Source organism: Mesoplodon bidens (assembly GCF_964165515.1).
Source record: "Mesoplodon bidens genome assembly, chromosome: 7".
NCBI lineage: Eukaryota > Metazoa > Chordata > Mammalia > Artiodactyla > Ziphiidae > Mesoplodon > Mesoplodon bidens.
This window is the reverse complement of record NC_138164.1, coordinates 9,002,703-9,018,537: the sequence shown is the minus strand read 5'-3', so window position 1 is coordinate 9,018,537 and position 15,835 is coordinate 9,002,703. Positions and strand designations below refer to the sequence as shown.

The following is a 15,835-nucleotide window of genomic DNA, read 5'->3' as shown; positions in this document are numbered from 1 at the left end:
CAAGTTGCTAAAAATACTACTACAGCAAAAGCTGGAATATTTGCCGAGAAAACTGAATTTCCTGCCACCCTCACCCCCTCCGCTCAAATGAGTAAAATCCTGACCTAAGAAGACCCCAGATCAGCTCCACTAAAGGCACAGCCTCCTACTTCCCACCCTCGTCTTATCATGGAGTCCCTCTGTGGGCTTGAGCCGGGATGTTATGTTCAGAAAGTGCCCACTCCCAGGAGGGGAAGCCGCAAGTACTGGCAAATAGCTTGTCATGTGGCTTGGCTTTTCTCTCTGCTCACAAGGACCAACTCTCTCCAAATCCCCCTCCATCTGTCCCAAGAAGGATCTGTATCAGACCCCAGAAGCTTCCCACTAATCCATCTTTTATCCTCTCTTTTTTTGAACCATCTCCTCCTCTGCCAGCCTTGCCTTCTATTCTGTGCCCTCCTCCTCCATGCTCCATGCTGGGTCCAGACCCTGTACCCACAGGTCCCAGCTCCCTCTCTAACTGGACCCTTCCGGAGTTCCTCTCCTGTCCAGGCCTGCAGTCTTTCTCCTTCAATAGCTGGGGGGGGCGGGGGGGGCGGCAAAGATAGAGGAGAGTTTTTGAAATCTCGAGATTTCATGAGTCAAGGAGGATAACTGTAGGGCCCAAGCCCAGCAGGTTACTAGGCAACACTCTAAAGGCTGACCTTGGCCCCAGGCGAGACGCAGGGTGAGACAGCCTGCTCCTTAAGCCAGCCAGACCCAGCATTCCACACCGCTCCTGTCCCCTTTCCTTCTCACTGGTTCGAGAATCAGAGGCTCAGAGTTCCACCCAGCCGGACTTGCTGACAAACTCTGGCCACTTAGTCCAGATGAGGAACCCCTTACTAGGGGAAGTGCGTGCCCTTGATGTGTGCTGGTGAAGGGGTCCACTTCTGTGCTTGGATGTGAGTGTGTGGCAAGGTGCCCACAGTATGTGTCTCTGTGGCTGTGTGGACATTGTGTGTGTCTGCGTGTAGGTGTCATTAAATGGGGCCATCTGTGTTGCTGCTCCTGCCTCTGGATATTTGAGTCTGTGGGTGTCTGTCTTCCTATTCCAGTCTCTGCCTTCCTGTCTGTCTACCTTTTCCTCACCTCGGGGCCTGCCCATCCCCCAGGACAAGCACTGCGGCCAGTTCTGCGTAGGCGCCTCAAGTGGGCTGTCGCTGAAATGGTTGTTTTGCCGATGGAACTGATAAGCGCGCGTACCTGTTCTCCCTTGGGCCCACTGGTGTTCAGAGACACCCTCACCCCACACAAAGGTGTCTTTTAGGAAGATGAAAGGGCTGTGCTGCCGGTGAGGGTGTTTGACGGGGGGGGCACATTTTAAAGATAGCCCCTCTTCAGCTCTGACCAGCAGGAAGGAGGGCCTAGAGGCAGCGCAGCCTGCAGAGGGATGTTGCCTAGCAACTTGGGAGACTTTACTGCAAACTCACTAAATCCTGAATTCCTCAGCTCTAATTTGGGAAGAGAAAAGCACGGAGTCCAAGCCTGATATCCAGTCTGCCCCCAGTGTCCTCCTTCCCTCTCTCCTCTGGAATCTGGAGTTGAAATCCAACGGGAACTGGTACAAACCAAGGAACTGGCACAAACCAAGGCCCTAGATGTGCGCATCATTTAGGCAAGGGCTCGAGTTCCCAGGACATCCTGTCATTTGGTGGAGGTGGGGGGAGGGAGGATGTGCCAGAGACAGATTGGGGAACAGATTTTCAGCTACAAGGGTGGGTGGGTCCCAAACATGCTGGGAGAGACACCCCTACACCCCAAGCTCTGGAATCCCAGCCAGCATCCAGCTCAGCTTGGGGCCCCAAGCTGGCTAACCCTGTCCCCAGCCAGAGTGGCCACTGGAATTTCCCTCCCGCTCATCTTCCCTTTGGCAAGCAAAGCCCGTGGCCCAAATATTCAGGTGAGAAGGAAGTGTGTGACAGCCATGCTAAGACTGGCCAGGGGCTGTTGGCTCATAGCAGTGCTGTTGCAGGATCCCCTGTCCCCACCAGAGCCACAGGGCATTTTCCCCCTCCTCCCTCTGCTTCAGTCAACAGGCTTGAAGGGCAGCCTTCCTTTCTTCCTTCCCTCTTCTGGGACCTCAGCTGAGAAAGACTTTCTAGTTTCCTCAGAGGTGGCCCACTCTCTTCACTAACATGCCACACTGCCAGCTCTCGTACCCTGACTGGTATGGGGAGGCTGGCGACCACGAAAGTGGCAGGCTGCTCCTCCACGAGGCTCCTCCCCTATCACCCCTTCCCAGGCCTCTCACAAAGCCCACATCCTTCCTCCATCATGGACCTAAAGAACTGATGACTTCTGATATTTCCCTATACTGGGTTGAGAGTATTTTTTTCCTCCCAGGGGCAAGGGTGAGAGTGGTCAGTTTTTGTCATATTCAGAAACAGTAGATTAAGAGGTTAGGGAGAGTGTGGTTCAGTGAGTGGGAAGGAAGAGTGTCCATATCCATATATAAATACATACAATGGGTGTAGTGCATGTATGATTTAGTCTGTTTAGTGCAGGGCATTTAGATAGATGGATAGATAGATAGATATGTAATGCAGACATTTCAGGTAGTGTGATTGCCTGTGGATGTGTGTGCGTGTGTGTGCACATAACCGGGAGTCTGCATGTATCTGCTCAGTGTGTGTACAAGGTCTGTGTAGTTATTTTTGCAGGCTGTGTCTGTAGTGTCTGCATGTTGAAGAAGTGCACGTTTTAGTGAGCCTGGGGAGTATCCTATATGGGCATGTGGGGCTCAGGCGTGAGCTTTTGTGTTTATGTGTGCCCACCTTCTCCATTCCACAGCAGAGTGATGACGATACCTTTAAACCGCACGTCTTAGGGGGCATTTCTTTGAGGACTGAGGGGGAGGGAAGGTAGAGGGAGCCATATTTGGGACTCTAGCTAGGTTGTGGAAGTGTGGGGAGGTGGGTGAGGGGTGCATGCTTTTCTCTATGTGGGTGGGAGGGGTGCTGTGCACAGATGCGAGTGTATTTATGCCCGGGATGTCGGGGTCCTCCTTCTGCCTGCGCCAGCATACATCTGCCTGGCAGTCTGCCGCCTCGGCAGCAGGGGCGGTGAGTTTGGGAGGATGGGGTGTGTAGGAGGAATGGATGGAAGTGTGTAGGCAGAGGGGTTGGGGCAGGAGGGGGAGCGAGCCGGAGGGAGCCGAGAGGGGGCGTGGTCCCCCTCCAATCTCTCCGCCCACCCTGCCGAAGGCTTCTCCTGATTGGCTTCTCGACCGCAGGGCTCAGGTTACTTTCTCCCGCAGGGCCGAGCGCGGGAGAGAGGACCCGAGAGCTGAGCGGCTGGTTTGGCCCCGGTCGGCTGCCTCCCCACTGCCCCAGAGTCCCCACCCGGCACCGCACCGACACCCTGCGCCAGCCTCCATCCCAGCCAAGGGCCCCCAACACCAGCATGGACTGCTGCACCGTAAGTTAGAGGGTCTGGGGGACGGGCACTCAGCTTGGCCTGGGGGAAGGGGCACCCGAGAAGCCCCTGGAGGGCGAGTGAGGGATGGAAGTGGGTGCAGAAGACCTAGTAGCAATAAGGGTGCCTGCTGAGACGTGGGTGGTGGGTGGTGGAAGGCGCCGGCTGACTTGAAAGCCCTAGGAAGACTGTCCCCCAACTCGTGGGGGCGTCTGGGCGCGCATCCGCCAGGCAGTCTAGGTTGGTCTGGGAGCTCGGCAAGGCTCTGCAACAGGGAAGCTGCAGGTTAGACGAGAAGAGGAACTTCCCCCAGAGAGACGCTGGAAACCGTCGCCTAGCGAAGCTACCGCGACTCCTTTCCCCTGGCTTTCGTCCCCCACCCCATTCCCCATCCCACTGCCGCCGCCGTCGGTGGGCTGACAGGTTGACTCTCGTGACCCTCGCGCCCTGTACAGCGCCGGGTGAGATAGTCAATTATTATTGGTTAGCTCAGTAGCGATGATGGGTTGCGAAGAGCCTAGTCCATGTGGTTCTGGGGAGGGACTGGCCAGACCTCCAACGCCTTCTAGCCCTGGAGGGGGCTGGGTGAAGTGACCGCGAGAGAGCCCTGCTGGCGAGGGAAGGAAGTGTCTGCAATTTGTCAGCGCCCACACGGAGACCTAATGCCAAAGCGGGCTGCTGTTAAAGTACTCTGGTATGAAAGCGCCTGGTACAGGACCAGGCTGCTGGCACAGTCGTGGAGTGCAGTGATCATGCATGTATACAATTTATTTGTTCATTTATTTGATATTTTTATTTATTTATTTTTAGCCCCTACATATGGAGAAAGTCCTACTCCAAAGTCTTGTATTCTCAGACGTTTGGTCAACCCAGCTAATAATACAAGAGGTTATGACTATGCCTGCTTAGAAAAGGAAAAAAAGTGAGGTTTGGAAGGAAAGAATAGACCAGTTTAGAAGAGGTGAGACTTCCCTATGTCTGGGTACCAAGAGGCAGAAAGAACTTAGGGACAAGTGGTTGTGGTTGTTGTTATGATGTTTAACTCTTATTAATACAAATAATAGTTGTCAATTTGTGAATGCTTACCGTGTACCTAACATTTTATGTTTAATCATCACAACAACCCTGTGAAGTAGATATTTGTCCCATTTTACAGATGTGCAAACTGAGGTTTGGAAAGATTCAATGATTTGCCCAAGGAGGCACTGCTCCTAAGTGTGGAGGTGGGACACTAGCCTTGTCTGACTCCAATAGCTGTAATTGAACCTCTCCTATAAACATTTACTATATTTCCTCATTATAAAGGTAATATGGTCATAACAGAAAAATTTAAAAACTAAAGAAAAGTATAAAAAAGAAACATATCAATCATCTACAGTCCCACCCCCCGGAGAAAGCTCTAATAACATATTTTCTTCCAGGCTTTCTCCTCTGTTTGTTATTCCCCAGGAAGCAGTTTTTGGTTGTGAAAGGAGGAATGGGCTCTTAATGGAGGCTCCTGGGCTCCTCACCCCCAGCAGTATTTTACAAAACAGAGAAAATAAATGGATGGTGGGTTCTGGATACACATGTAAGGGAGAGGAAATAGTGCCAAGATGGTAAGAATGATGGGGAAGGGAAGGTAGGAAGACTGGTCAGTGGAAGGAGGTGAGAGAGCAAAGACTCCAAGAAGCCAGGGAAGGAATGTAAATTGTCTCCCCTGGTACCTGCAGGACTAATTAGAGTAGGATGTCGTGTCCCTGCCTGTAGGCTCTGGTCTGCCCTGGACCATGCTCCTGGGTGCCCACAAGGCCATACTGAGGGATTGGCAGACATGGTTGGAATAAGTGTCCCCTAAAAAAAGGAGAAGCTGCCCACCCAAACAGTACAGGAGAGGCAAATGCACAATTATCCCAGTGGCCCAGCACCCTGGGTCACCTCCTCCAGCACATTCTCTACACGGGAGCCTTCCCCTCTCAGGCCCTGTCCTGGGTCTGCAGGGCTAAAGAACTGAGCAAGAGACAGCACCGTTGTCAGGCTGTGGGGCGAGGGGGGGAGGGGTGGCGTGGCGGCCAAGAAGAGGTAACGGGGCAGAACGTAGGGGCAGGACTGGCACTGAGCATCTTCCTACCCAACCCCATTCTGTGGAGGGCCGGGCTCAGTGCTGGGAAGCAGCTGGGACATGCATAGAAAGCAGAGCACATCGCGGGGTGGGGGCCGGTGCCTCTTCACCTTCCGTTCTGGGGCTCTCCTTGCTGACCATCCAACCTGGTGTTCGGGCAACACCTAGTCCTGCTTTATTTTCTTCTTTCTCCTTTGTAAGGAGGCTCAAACTGAAATGAGAAGAAGAAAACAGATCCGCTTTTTTTTTTTAAGGCCAAGAGCTGTTGATTCAGAAGTACCAGTTGCCAATTTACATAGTGTGACTTTATATCTGACCTTCCTGAATTCACTTAACATAAAAAGGCAAAGAAACATGTTTTTGGACCCATTTTTTGCTTAGTCTAGTTGACTTGGTCCAGCTGAACTCATAGAAATAATTACCTGCCCTGAGGTAGTGGTTAACAGCACAGGTTTCTGAATCCCATCACTATTTGTCAGCTCTGTGACCTTGGGTAGGTTACAAAATGTCTCTGAGGATGTGTCTTTACCTGTAAAATGGGAATTAAATGAGGTAATGTGTGCAAAGTGCTTAACACAGGGCCCAGCATATAACAAGCAGTAGGCAGGGATCATTCTTAAAGCTTTTAGGATTGGGGAGCTGAAGGAGACTTTATTCATCTAGGCCAAGTTCTAGTTGTGGCTGAAGATATTGAGACCCTCAGAGGTGAAGTGATGGGACCATTTGGGACCAGAAGCCATGGCTCGTGTTTTGCCCACCTCTGTCCACCTCCCCCTCCCCCTCCTACAAACCCCCCAGTTCATGCAGAGCTCTCAGGCACACACCATCAGATCTTGGCTTTGGAAGGCACTGACCCAGGAACCGTAACCCTTCCTGGATTCCTTTTGCTGTCCCTCCAGCTCCGCCCTGAGAATTCACCTGGAGGGAGAGGGGGCTGATTCCGGGGAGGAGCAGCGTGCTGAGGGTGGCTCTGCCTGTTGTTCCATCCTGGATCCAGCTGGGGTGGGTGGTGACCGCAGGTGGGCCTTAGCATGTTTGGGGGAAGGTACCCCTTCCACCGCTCAACCTCTACAGCTGCTGGCCCAGGAGAGGGGCTCAGGAATGTTTTCTTGATCATTGTCCTCTTTTGAGAAGAAGCGTCCCTATTCTCTGAGACATCCCAAGAAAGGCTTGAGCTCTGAGAATCAAGGATCCGAAAAGGTTTGTTTCTAAGTGGGGAATAAGATGTTGGGGGGTGAGCACTAGACCCAGGAAAGACAAAAAGAGTGTGTCAGACCCCTCCACAACCACACCGGCCCTTGATAACTCCTTTTAACCGAAGTTAAATCAATTGTGGACATCTTGAGCACACACTGAGGAACTCTGAAGCCCAGGAAATGAAGACAGCCTTGGGAACCATAATGAGAGGAAGCCATTTGTAAACCTGGGCTTAGGGCATCTGGGATGTAAATCTGTGCCTCCTAGGACAGGACCAGGCTGGGGCAGTGATCACTGAGGCCCCACGCACACCCATCCCAATTCTGTGAACCGGACGGGTGATGGAGCGAGGGGAAAGGAATAGAACTGAATTACTACTACTGCGTGAGACCTCTGCGGAGAAGCAAAGCACAGGGAAAGTAGTGGAAGTCCTCAGGCAAAAAAGAAGCAAATTCCTAGAAGCCAGAGGGTCAGTTCAAAGAAGAAATGCCCTTCTAACTCCACAGTACCCTTCTGCTTCCTACCCCACGTCATCACTGCGACTAAGCAAGAAGCAGGCTGGGGGCGGGGGCGCTGAGGCCCTCTCCGTTCCAGAGCCTCGACTCTGAAATCAGTCCCATCAATTCCCTAACCCTTTCTATTCTCAGCGAGGGCAGGCTGCTGGAGAAACAGAAACCTGGAGCCTGTGGGTGGGTCTTATTGTTTTTAGGTTGATCCCTATGAAATTGTTTTTTTTTTTTGCTGTACGCGGGCCTCTCACTGTTGTGCCCTCTCCCGTTGTGGAGCACAGGCTCCAGACGCTCAGGCTCAGCGGCCATGGCTCACGGGCCCAGCCGCTCCGCGGCATGTGGGATCTTCCCGGACCGGGGCACGAACCCGTGTCCCCTGCATCGGCAGGCAGACTCTCAACCACTGCACCACCAGGGAAGGCCCTATGAAATTGTTTTTAAATGACCACTTTAGCCTACAAAAACAGCTCTTTCACATCAACTCACTATCATTTAAAGGAATCATAATAGCTACCATTAATCGACCAACTAGATCATGCCAGAAGCTTTCTGCATATCACATTGTTTATCCTTCCCCACAACCCAGAGGTAGATATTATTATCTGATTTCAGATGAAGGAACTGAGTTAGGAAAAGATTAGAAAAATTGCCCAAGACCACTCAGTTAGCAAGTGGTAGAGCTTGGTTCCTTTTCTTGACTGCCTTTGCTTACCTGACATACAAAGGATTGACTCTTTGGTCCACTGATAACTACCTGTATGACCTCAGGTATGGTTTCAACACTCTAATCAGTTTTATCAGGGGTAGACTGGGATAACAACAAAAGGTTCGTCATAGAGTTGTTGCCAAGACTAAATAAAATAACATCTGTAAAACTCCGTGATGCTGAGCCAGGAACAAGGGCAGTGCTTACATGGTAGCTATTGTCATAATTCTTTTCTTTCTCTTGAGCACATCATGGAAAGGGCTTCTTGCTCCTGCTATTTTCCTTTTGTCCTTTTTTGGAGTGAAGCCTTTTCTCTGTAGCTTCTTCCAGACCATCTCCTCTCTTCTGTGTTTGAGTACATCCTGAGGAGCAGTGCAAAATGGAGAGGCAATGGGAAAACGGTCTCTGGCCTCTAGCCCTGGGTGGAGGGAGGCTGCGTCGCTGAGGGGTAAGCCCCATCTTCACCCTAACTCCAGCTTTGAGCTCTGGTGTGATTTTACTCAGCGGAGGGACTGGCCTGCTGATTCTTCTGAACCCTCTCCCAGGGAATCCTGGACTCAGAAGGGACCCTTCTGAGCTGGAGGCACCCTCTCAGGACAGGGGGAAAGGCAGCCACATCCAGGAGTCCCTGCTGTGGCTTACTGTGCTCCTCCAAACCCACCCTCCGGTCAGCTGGGCAGCTCCCCTAACTCGGCTGCTGGCAAGGGGCCTTCGCTCACTCCGGGCCACCCGGCTCTCCTCTATCCCATCTACCGCGCACGTCTCTTTCCTGAGCTGGGAACACAGCTGTGCCCACCTGACCCTGAACCTTCCTTTTTACCTGCCGCTGCCCAGGAGAGAGAGAGAGAGAGAGAGAGAGAGAGAGAGAGACACACACACACACACACACACACACACACACGCACGCGCGCGCGCGCGCGCGGCCCTGTCTTAGCCCTTCTCTGCACTTCCCACTCCCGCGTCGCCCTCGTCTCAATCCCTTCAATCCCCCAACACTCTCCTCCCACCCCACCCTCGGGGGGCCTCGGCCCGGTCACCCCACAAGGACGCCCCCCCGCCCCCCAGGAGAGCGCCTGCTCCAAGCCGGACGACGACATTCTAGACATCCCGCTGGACGATCCGGGTGCCAACGCGGCCGCTGCCAAAATCCAGGCGAGTTTCCGGGGCCACATGGCGCGGAAGAAGATAAAGAGCGGAGAGCGCGGCCGGAAGGGCCCGGGCCCCGGGGGTCCTGGTGGAGCTGGGGGCGCCCGGGGAGGCGCGGGCGGCGGCCCCAGCGGAGACTAGGCCAGGTGAGGCGGGCCGCAGGCTCTCCTTCCCGACCCCGGGCCCCCTCCTCCGAAAGAGCAAGGAAGACAGGGTGGCTGGCGGGTGGAGAGGGGTGTGGAAGGAGTCAAGGACGGAGACCTAGAAATCTGAGACGTGCGGCGGGTGGGAGGAGGCTGAGGATGCCGCGGGTTGGAGCGCTCACCTGTTTCTCTCTCTCCACCCGGCCTGCTGCCCCGCCCCGGACCGAAGAACTGAGCATTTTCGAAGGTAATGAATACGCCTCCGAAGCAGCGGGGTGGGACCCCTGGGTGGGAGGAAAGGACCAAATCCCTAGCCCTTCCCTCCGCCCGCCCTCACCTCCTCCCAGCCAGGGAAAATGCACCTGCGCCTGCAGGCTTTCTGACACTTGGAGACGCCTGAGACTGCGACGGGACGCACCTGGACCGACACAGATACCCAGTCACCCGCGTTTGACCAGCCCGGCCGGGGGCCATAAACACCCAGCGTCTCACACGTACCGGCCGCGGGCTCATTTCAGCTCAGTGACTCCGGGTGGGCAGTTCCGGGTGACCGGGGCTCCCTGGTGCTCCCCGCCCTGGTTCCTGGTTCAGGAAGGAGAGGGAAGAGGAAGTACTGGGAGAGGGCAGGTGCTCAGACCTTCTCTCCCCTCAGTTCCCGAAGAGAGCTGGATGCCACGTCCCCTTCGCAGTGACGAGACTTCCCTGCCGTGTTTGTGATCCTCTCCTTCCCACCAACCTGCCAGCTTCAGGAGCCCTCTCTGCGTCCTCAGAGACTCCCTCACCAGGCAGACTCCGTCGAGGACTTACTAAGGCCATGCCCTTTTAGTTAGTTCTCCAGTCTCGTATGGTCCCCGTTCGCCCTTCCTTCGACCTTAACCCCAATCTCCGCGCTCCCAAATCTTGCTTCTTTAGCTTCTCGCCCACCTCTCCCCGCACCCAGCATGCTGCTCTGCCTCCGCAGCCTCGGTGCGCTTCCCTTCGCGCTCTGCGGAGGGCGCCCTAAGCGTTGCCCAAAAACACTCCCCAAAAAAGTCCTTTCGATCTCTGCGCAGCTAAAGGGGGAGCCGTGCCTCTCTGCGCTGTTCACGTCCCAGCTTAGTCCCAGAACTTTGGATAGGGGAGGAGGGTTTTTATGGTGTCGGATACCCCTAGCTGTGATCGGAAGTCCCCATTTCACACCCCAACCCCACACCTGCCTGTAATCTGCCCTCCCCTCTCCCCAGCGCACCCCGAGAGCCGCCTCTCCAGCTCTCTGCTTGTTTCTGCAAAGGCCGAGTGTGGGGGAGGCTCGGTAGGAGGAGTCTTCCGCGGCCCCGCCCCTGCTCCTGCTGGCCCCGCCCCCACGGGCTCCTGGGGCTGTGGCCGGGAGGGTTTTTATCTCCGTGTGTGCATGTGACCGTGCTGGGTTGGAATGTGAACAATAAAGAGGAATGTCCAAGTGTTCAGAGGGTGCCAGGGGGGAGGGAGTTCGGGTGCACAAGGCCACCGTTCGAAATTTGAACAATCTCCTTTGACCCAACCAAAAAGTGGAGGTGGAGAGGGGGAAGGGAGGAGAGGAACCCAGGTTAGAACGTACCTTCGGAACCAACCAGACTTCCCGCCTACAGCATCCCCTCTGGGACTTCAAGCCCGCTCCTTCCCTTACCGGTAACACTCTCTGGGCCGCCAAGAGGGATTTGCTATACCGGCAGAAAGAAGGAGACAATATGGTACCCAAAGGCTTTAATTCTTGATATTCCCCCTCAGGGATCGGGAGAGAAATCAGACAAGCATAGGGAGCTTAGACTTGGTGGTCGTCACAGTGCTGGCAGACGGGGGCCTCTCCAGGAGCCTATTGTTAGAATCAGCCCTCACAGAAGTTTGCTCAGAAATCCCAGGTGCGGTGGCATCCTCCCTGATAAACATAGGCAATTCTTAATGAAGGCTGGAAGCATCCCTCAGAGCACCATCATCCTGTAACCCAGGGACTTCTAATTTTCACTCTGCGTAGGAATCATGGTGGAACTTTGGTTGAAATGAAGATTTCAGGCCCCATCACCCCAACACACACACATATACACCACACACACACACACACACACACACACACACACACATTCTGCTTCAGGAGGAATAGGAAGTGGCTTGAATCTGAATGTTTAACAAGCTCCTGGTGACTTCTGTTCGAGTAATCTGAGGACCACACTTGGAGAAATATTGCTCTGATCCCTATTCTGGATCCCATGACTGACAGCTAAAGTTGATGACAGGCGGCTTTTGCCGCTCCTTTCCTTACTGCCCCCCACACAAGAACTAAACTCAGCTGAGTGCTCAGGACAAACAACTCCTGGCCTCCACATCCTGTCGATGTATATAAAAGGCCTTAAATAGTGAAAAGTAAAAATTATTCTAAATGTGAGGAGGGGAGGGCAGCTCATGAACCAAGCCCTCCACCCTGCACACTTTGCTCACACGCTCAACTACACGGGCTGTACTGTCACTCCTACCACAAAAGCCCAGGGCTGAGCAGCACCCCGTGCCCTGAAAACCCCCTTAAAGGTGTCAGAGTTTGAGGGCTGAAGTCACCAACTCTTAACCCAAGCCCTTTCTTCCCACTCTGCACCAGCCCTCAGCCCTCCTGCTCACCGTAGGTCACTACCCCCGTATGTCTCCTTGGGTTTCTTCCTCCTGTCTTTCTGGAACCTTATCAGGCAGAACACAGCAACTGACAGGAAGAGCACGCCCAGCAGCACCCCGATCACAGCCCCGGCCACTCGGCCTTTGGAAGGCTCTAGGAGACACAGGATCCTCAGAGCTGCAGACCATCCTTGGTGCCTCAGATAGCTTCACGCAGACCCCCAACCCAGGCCTGCCAGCCCAGCCTTTGCCCAGCATCCCCTACCAGTCACAGAGAGGGTCAGCTCACAGGATGCGCTGCCCATCTGGTTGGTGGCCACACAGCGGTAGGTGCCCGAGGAAGCCAGGGAGAGATTGGTGAGAATGAGCCGGCCGGACACCTCATCTAGAGGGTGAAGAGGAAGTGTTCTATCACTCATTCAACTCACAGTGAGCTATACTGTGACAAAAGCATATTTCATTTCATCCTTACAGTAATCCTGTCAGGAAGGGACTAACCTCATTCTATTAGTGGGGAAACTGGCTCAGAGAAGGAAAGTAATTGTCCAAGGTGACCCAGAGAGGAAGTGTCAAAACCACTGCAACTTCTGTGCTCTTCCCACACTACACAGCTGGCTTTTCAGGGAAGGGGGAGACAGTACACACCTGAAGGGCCCAGAAACCACAGTGGAATCGGGGTGGGGTGTCTACTGGCTGATGTCAGGTTCTTGGTTGGGGGAAAAGGGCTTGATTGCTGGAAACTGTGCCCTCTGGGTGGCTCTAAGCTGACCCAGACGCTCTTCTAAGCTGCTTACCTTCCCTTTAGAAGGAAGAGCACACATTGGGAGGTGATCTGGGGGTCTCTCCGGATTGATAAAGGGGCTTGCTGGGGCTGGGAGGAGAACCAGGGCACCGGAGCCAGCATGAGGAGGCTGAGAAGCCAAGGCTCTTAGACAGTCACATGGTTCCTTGAAGAAACTGGCTAAATGATTCAAGCCAGTCCATGCTACTCTGCCTCGGCTTCCTCTCTAGGAAGTTTGGAAATGATTCATGACCCTCAGGAAATCTAAAAGGAATCCCAACCCCCAAAATAGGCAAGTGGGAATCATAGAATGCCCCTGCCTTCCACTCTCTTCCAGGATATCAGAAGTACGTTTAGCCTGAGTAATGCTTCAGGGACCATGCAGCCACAGACTGTACAGGAAGACAGGAGGGAACAACAACGGGAGCCAAGGAAGAAGCAGGGGAAAGGTATAGCAGTGTGTCTCATACCTACAAGTTTGGAACTCATACTGTGGGCGTGTGGAGTTTAGAGGTCAGATTTGCCCAGGTTCTGAGTCCCTTCTTCCTTGATGGCGTGAGCTCTTACCTTGCACCATGCCGTTGGGAGGTGGTGTAGGAGAAGATCCAAGGCGGATCCAGTTGTACACCGGCCTGGGGGCTCCCTCAGAAGAGCTGCATCTCAATGCAGCAGAGCCCCCCACGGAGGTTTGACCACTCTGACTGCACGAGGGGCTATTGGGGGGCACTGCAAAAATCACAGGAAGTACCTTAGCCATCTTCTAACCCCACCCCTATGAAGTGCTAGGTTTCCTGCTTCGATACCTCCTACCACGTAGCGGTCCACCTCTATTCACATACCACTGCATCCCAGGGAAATGATTTCCACTACTGGAAATTCTGATTGTTAGAAAATTCTTTTTCATGTTGAACCAAAATCTGTGTTAGTATAATATCCCAGTTGGTCCCAATACCTGCCCTCTGGGCCCACAAAGAGAGATGAAAAAAATCTCTCCTCCCTGGGACAGCCCTTCAGATATTTGAATGCAGCTGTCATGTACCACCTCCTAAGTCTTCTCTTTCCCATCTAAGCATCTCCAGCCCCTTTAATAGTTTCTTCTGTTTGCTCATCTCCAAGCAGGCTCTAGTTTGGGGTGAGATGGGTGCTCTGAAACACAAAGTCAGTGCTTAGTGATATGGGCCCTTTCTCCTTTAATGGGCCCTCCCCCTCTCTGCTACTGACCTGGAGAGGGACAGAAACCTAGCTACAAATGGGAGGTTCCCCCAAAGGTGGAGCTGTCGGGGGCATGACTCAGATCCCTATCTGTGGGAAGGGCTTTCTCTCAACCCTCACTAGCGACTGAGGGAGGAGGCATTCTTTGTGGAGGGTGGAGCCGGGGTGGGATTGGAGGACGTTGGGAAGGGGGCATTTTCCTTCGGGGGTCCCCAGTGCCGTTGTGCCCTTGGGCTGGAAATCAGGATAGGGGAGGATTTAGCAGGGCCAGTGCAATCTTTCAGGTTATGTGGGTGGCTGGTGGGTCCCCAGCCTGCCTCACCCAGCACAGTAAGGTTGATTAACCCCAACCCATTGGTGTAGAAATCTGGCGGGTTGTTAACATGGCAGAGGTAGGTTCCAGTGTCCGAGGGGCGGACATCGGTCAGTTTCAGGGTGGCCACTCCTCCTGTGGGGGGGTTCTGAAGCAGGCTGGCCCTCTCTGCCTTAGAACCAGTTGGATACAGCTGGCCATTGGTGAAGTACAGGATCTGGGGAGAAGCAGAAGACACATATGTGCTTTTTGCCACGTGGCGTCAACTCTGTAGTCCTTCTTCAACGCGGGTGTTAGAAGCCCCTCCCTTATGGCAGCCAGGGAAGCTGATACTCTGTAGCCAGAACCAGGAAGGTCTATCTGTCGCCAACTACCGTCCCTTCCCAGGTGCTGAATGAACTAGAGTCATTGCTTTCCGCTAAGCATGCTCTCAATCTGGGGGGAGGGGAAGCAAATATTCCCGGAGGGGGCAGCATTTTTATTCTGTTTTTAATCACAACAGCTTAGCCTTGGTGGGTTTATGAACTGACACTGGAGCGGCACTAACGTTCGGGGGTTGCATGGAGGAACTCTGGGGGAGGCGGCTGGATACACAGGGCTGTATGTGTGAAATAGCCTCACGGAGACTGCGTTCCCAGGAAGATCTAGAAAGATCTTTTTCATCCAAGCATAGTGATCCACAAATGCACCCTCTCCGACCCCCTCGCCCTCATCGCTGGGTGGATCCCCTGTTCCTGCCTCTCCTGGCCAAGCCCGCCAAAGGCAGGAGGGCCCCCCATTCCGCGCGGGTGCCCTTAGCTCACGGGTTGGGACGAGGAGACGGGCCTCCCAGGCTGCACGAAGCTCCACTCCAGGGCGAAGTTGTCTCCCACCGATGTGCTGTAGCTGCACGTCAGCTCGGCGGTCTTGCCCACCGGCGCGCTCAGGGGCTCGGTGGGCACCTTCACCTCCACGGCCAGCCCGGGGGCTGGAGTGGCCGAGAGGCCGGCGGGAGAAGCGCTCAGATGACGCGGCCGGGGAGCCCTTCTTCCCCTGGGGCTCAACTCCCTCCGCTCCATCCCTCCCTTCCTGAAACCTGAGGTTTCCCGGAGGGAGGAGCCCACACACCACCAGCTCTTTGGGTGAAAGGACCCGAAAGGGCCAAGACTGGGCCCGGTCTGAGGGTGTGCTTGTCCGGGAAAGGAAAACAAAAGTCGGGTGGTGGTTACACCCTCCCGAGAGGCCCAGCTTGTCTGCTGGCCCAGCGGCCTTCGATGTCTTCTCCCCGGCCTCTGCCCCCGCCCCGCCCAGCGCCGTCCGCTGGCCCCCTCCTCACCACTCAAGCAGACCCAGCCCAGCAGGGCCCCGCAGAGGAAGGGCCCCTGGAGCCAGGCCATGGCCGCGTCCTGCCGGCTCTTGGTCCGTCTGGGTGTCTGGTTCTGGGAGAAGGTAGCAAGTGCCCACAGGGCAGCCTCCTGGTGCCCGGCCCCAGCGGGACTGGCTATCTCAGAGCAAACAAGGGGAGAGGCCTGGCCGTCAAGTAAGGAAGTGCTCCTCCCTCCTCCAGGCCCCAGTACAGGAATCATTCGAGCCCTACTCCCTTATTTTGTCCCCTTCCCCCCAATTCCTGAAGCAGTCAGGCCCTGGGGAAAGGGCTGGGCCTGGGGTGGGCACCTCAGGGCAGGAGAGGGATCAGA

At 54.5% G+C, this 15,835-nt stretch overlaps 2 protein-coding genes across 2 annotated transcripts; one reads left to right on the top strand and one right to left on the bottom strand.

Annotated features, from left to right (window-relative positions):
• The first annotated feature begins 3,304 nt into the window (after window positions 1–3,304).
• On the top strand, window positions 3,305–10,747 carry NRGN (neurogranin). The gene is made up of 4 exons (XM_081240644.1): window positions 3,305–3,438; window positions 9,014–9,240; window positions 9,467–9,484; window positions 9,890–10,747. Exons 1-2 carry the CDS (start codon window positions 3,424–3,426, stop codon window positions 9,233–9,235), a joined length of 237 nt encoding a protein of 78 aa, XP_081096770.1. The 5' UTR covers window positions 3,305–3,423; the 3' UTR covers window positions 9,236–9,240; window positions 9,467–9,484; window positions 9,890–10,747.
• A 1,111-nt stretch (window positions 10,748–11,858) lies between these two features.
• VSIG2 (V-set and immunoglobulin domain containing 2) lies at window positions 11,859–15,535 on the bottom strand (the record flags this gene model as incomplete). The annotated part of the gene is made up of 6 exons (XM_081240791.1): window positions 11,859–12,007; window positions 12,119–12,238; window positions 13,202–13,360; window positions 14,169–14,376; window positions 14,963–15,126; window positions 15,478–15,535. 6 exons carry the CDS (start codon window positions 15,533–15,535, stop codon window positions 11,859–11,861), a joined length of 858 nt encoding a protein of 285 aa, XP_081096917.1.
• Between the last annotated feature and the right edge of the window lie 300 nt (window positions 15,536–15,835).